At 36.6% G+C, this 4,478-nt stretch overlaps 1 protein-coding gene across 1 annotated transcript in view; it reads left to right on the forward strand.

Moving 5' to 3' along the window:
* Positions 1–4,478, forward strand: part of PAXIP1 (PAX interacting protein 1) — a 101,716-nt gene that overhangs the window by 78,059 nt on the left and 19,179 nt on the right. The window contains exons 14-15 of the mRNA XM_007952096.2: positions 1,312–1,379; positions 3,930–4,032. Coding sequence (XP_007950287.2) covers positions 1,312–1,379; positions 3,930–4,032 — 171 coding nt within the window. The remainder of the gene's footprint in view (positions 1–1,311; positions 1,380–3,929; positions 4,033–4,478) is intronic.

The raw sequence follows: 4,478 nt of genomic DNA on the forward strand, positions 1-4,478 counted from the left end.
GGAAACCCAAGGAGGGGTCGCTATGAGTCAGGTCTGACTCGACGGCACATAACAACAACAACAACAACAGATATGACACCAGTATTTAGAAAATGTAAATGGTAGTTAAGATGACTTAATAAGATCAAGAGATGGTTATTTAAAATAGTAAAATGTACACAAATTAAATGTCTTTTTAAAAAAAACTGAGTTTATAATTTGCAGAAGGGGTGAAAAAGATATAGAAGCAAAATTGAGAAGCTGACTGTGGCAGAAATCTCAAAAGGGAGAACTGTCATCTCCTCTCTTTCTCTTGCTTGGCATGGCTTTCTGCTTCAGAGTTAGGACCTTGTGCTGTTTCTAGTGAACATGGATACTGTTCTGAGAAACAGGTTGTGGGTTTTATCATCTTGTTTTGTTCTTAGTAATATTATTGATCTGATTGTCATATAATATCTTTAATGCCACCTCATAGGTGAAATTTCTATTTTAGTAATAATCTCTATTAAACCATAACCAAACCCACTGCCGTTGAGTCGGATCCGACCCATAGCGACCCCTCCTTGGGTTTCCGAAGCAGTATCACTATGGAGGTAGATTGCCCAACCTTCCTTACGAGGAGTGGCTAGTGTTGAACCGCCAGCCCTTTGGTTAGCAGTCAAATAAATGCCTTAGGCACTATGCCACCAGAGCTCCCTAATCTCTATTAGCAGGATATAATTGCAATGATTGTTTTCTAAATTGGAATACAAAACAAAATATTTGAAATGAAATTGTCTTCAGAAGTCAGAGTTGTGGTATATGTATGTAACATGAAGTAAGGAAAGGAAGGGATAAAGACATTTTGAAGAAATTGATAGGATTTGGTAACTATAAGGAGGACTAAAAAATAACTGAAGTTCTCTCTAGAATAATTGAGATCTAGTTCTGGCATAAGGAGCTCTGGTGGTGTAGTGCCTAAGGTATTTGACTGCTGACCAGAAGGTTGGCAGTTCAAACCCACCAGCCACTCCATGGAAGAAAGACTGGGCAGACTACTTCCATAAAGATTTACTGCCTTGGAAACTCAAAGTGGATCACTATGAGTTGGAATCGACTCAATGGCAGTGAGTTTGGTGTGGTGGTTTTTGGGTTTTTTTTTTTTTTTTTGAGTTCTGGCATGCCTTATCCATCTTTTTAGGCAAGGACTAGTTCTGTGTGGTAAAGAGCTTAATTCTTATAAATAATTAGTTTATTTTATATATAAATATTTTAGAAGCTGCTGAATCACTGGGTGATTATTAATTTAAACAAATATTTTAATTATGTAATAAATAAATATTTTAATTACAGGGTGTAAGATTACCTCCTAAACTGAAACAGAATGAAGTAACTAATATCCAGCCTTCCAAAAGAGCCAGGTATGAATAATTAGCTTCCTTTTTTTATGAGTGGTTATCTTTCATAGGTTTGTTGTAGCAGTTGGGGAAGTTTTCTTAAAACTTTCACAGTAATTAGAATTTGAAAGGATTTGCTTTTTGTTTTTTTTTTTTACATCCTTACTGTGATCATGCCTCATTTTATTGCTGGAGATAAATGGTCAATGATGACAGGCTAGGTCTTTTTTTACAAAAAAAAAGAAATGGAATTTCTTGAAAAAGAATCTTAGCACAAGTAAGGATCCTCACTTGTGAAACATAAGATAATGTGGGAGATTTAGAATCCCTGGCTCTGAGACACCTTGTGTAACCCTAGGCCTTGGCAGGTTACTATTTAAACATCACTAATCTTGGTGTGCTGAAAGAATGTCCTTGGTGTAAAATCCCCTTAGATTTGTTCCACTTGCCAGTGTGTGGTGAAGAGGAGAGACAGGACTGCACTAACTGGTAGGAAGGAGTCCCAGACCCCTTTGGAATGAGGTGTGCATACCACAGGCTGCATGCTGGCTTCAGCTCCTGTGGTATTCACCTTTGGAAGATCTGGTTGGCCAGTGCTAGTCAGTAACGAAATCCTGCTAGTAATTTAATTAGTAAGGCTTGGCAAATAGAGGAATAGATCAAAGAAGCTTTCCTTTCCTTTTCTTGATTTTATAAAAGTCTTATTTCCAAACTATATATCCTGCATTACAATTTAACTGCCTAAATTTTGAGCTGGGCTTTGAACCAGTTCTTCCTGGTTCAGTTGTGGCCAGGGGCACAATTAAAACAGACTAAAATTTGGGTGAACTGGAATGCTAACCAGAACAGGAAGAATTACGGGTAGAAGCCCCTGCTAGAAATTTAGTTTCCCTCCTAAAAAACAAGGGCAGCGTATACATTGCATAGCAACCACATCTCTTGCCCAGTGAGAAACAGAGGTGCCTGACTCAAAATGGCCCTTCTCAAAATGGCAGCTGACCCCACTGCTTTGAATGGTGTAACTCTCCATGGTCCTGCCAGTAATCCAGTCTGACATATCAGGCTCCTGAATGGGCTCACTACACCTCTTCTGAGTTTCCCATTCCAAGATTTTGACCTGTCTTGTTTTCCGATCTGATCAGTCAACTTTTAAAAATTCACATCTGTTCCAGTTTGACTTTCTTGGCCATGACTGAACCTATTTGAACCAGATCAAAGCTTTGATTTTAAATCTTTTTCAATTGATAGTTTCTTCATCTTTTTACTTTACCCTGTTCCTCAACTATCCTTCCTTCCAGTGTCTGCCTTGAGAAGACAAACTGAATTGTTGGAGTCTTTGTAAAATCCTAATTATGTGATTATATTTGTTGAGGGCTATGATCAAAATGCCACAAATTAAAAAGAAAAAAAAAAATCTGCACTTTCTTACTTAAGCTGAAAAATAGGATTTGAAAAGATCCAAGGGAAATATGAAAGACAAAATTTTAATTTGAAATATTAGCTTGAGTAAAATAGTTTCTTTTATCCCTCTGCTATAAAACAAAAGTTTGATGGGAGACAAAAAACTGGAGTTCTAAAAAGAAATCCAATTGGCCCTCCATATCCACAGGTTCTGCATCTGTGGATTCACTGAATCATGGATTGAAAATATTCAGAAAAGCAATTAACTTGTCAAAAGAATCCCTCAAAGACTAAGAGGGAACGTAAAGTGCTGCGGGTATTATGAGTAATCTGTTGTTGTTGTTGTTGTTGTTGTTGTGTGCCGTCGGGTTGGACCCAATTTATAATGACCCCTCCTTGGGTTTCCAAGGCAGTATCACTATGGAACTAGATTGCCTAACCTTCCTTCCGAGGAGTGGCTGGTGAGTTTGAACCTCCAGCCTTCTGGTTAGCAGTTAAGTGCCTTAGCCACTATGCTACCAGAGCTCCTATGAGTAATCTAGAGATGATCTAAAGTATATCAGAGGATGTGCATAGTTTATATGCAAATACTACACCATTTTATATAAGGGATGTGAGCATCCATAGATCTTGGTATCCTCAGGAGTCCTAGAACCAGTCTCTTATGAACATCAAGGGACAACAGTACCGGATGCTCTAGGGACATTCCTCTTGGCTTACTTATATCAACATTTATATTGATGTTGAACATCAGAGCAAGGAATAGCCAAAGTCATAAAAAATTATTTTGAAAACATGCTATAAAAATTAAGAGCAGCCATTAGTAATGGTTAAGGTAGTGAAATAAGTGCAATGTAAAAAGCTAACTCTTAATATTTGCCTTCTTTTTGATGCCTTTTTTCTCTTAATTTTAATTGGAAGGTAGATTGATAAAGAAGAGGAGAGTATCGATTCCTATAGAAAGTTAATTAAATCCTTCCCTTGGAGCTTTCAAATGTACTGTCTGTCTTTTTGGCAGGGGGAGTGACTTTGCAGAAAGGACAGGTAACTCAGTGTATTTTTCCTTCAAGGGTGATCATGCAAACTTAAAGTTCTTAAAGCTTTTAAAAATCTTTCCTTGTTTTCTAAAGAAGATTTTTATTTTAAGTCAGTAATAAAATGTTTGTCTTATAGAATTGAAGATATACCACCTCCCACTAAAAAGTTAACACCAGAATTGACCCCTTTTGTACTTTTCACTGGATTTGAGCCTGTCCAAGTTCAACAGTATATTAAGGTAAAGTTTTATTCTGCTTTGTACAAGAAATTTTGTTCAATGTCCCTTCCTATCTATATTATTTTGGCATAACAGTTTATTAAACTAACATTTAATCGGGAATATCATATTAAAATAGTCTTTACAATATATATTTGTACAGTATTTGTAGTAATATTTATGGTGATAAAAACCAAACCAAACCTACTGCCATCGAGTCGATTCCAATTCATAGTGACCCCCATTGAGTTTCCAAGGCTGTGAATCTTTACAGAAATAGATTGCCTCATCTTCTTCCCACAGAACAGTTGGTGAATTTGAACCATTGACCTGGTTAGGAACCAGAAGCCTTACGCACTATGCTCCCATAGCTCCTTATTTATAGCAATAAATAGTAAATTGTTAATACTCTTCTACATTTTTCTGTGCTATTATTTCATACTTACATATTGGCTTTAATTATTTTT

This window comes from Orycteropus afer, unplaced genomic scaffold (genome assembly GCF_000298275.1).
Source record: "Orycteropus afer afer isolate SDZICR_OR568_19922 unplaced genomic scaffold, OryAfe1.0 scaffold00324, whole genome shotgun sequence".
NCBI lineage: Eukaryota > Metazoa > Chordata > Mammalia > Tubulidentata > Orycteropodidae > Orycteropus > Orycteropus afer.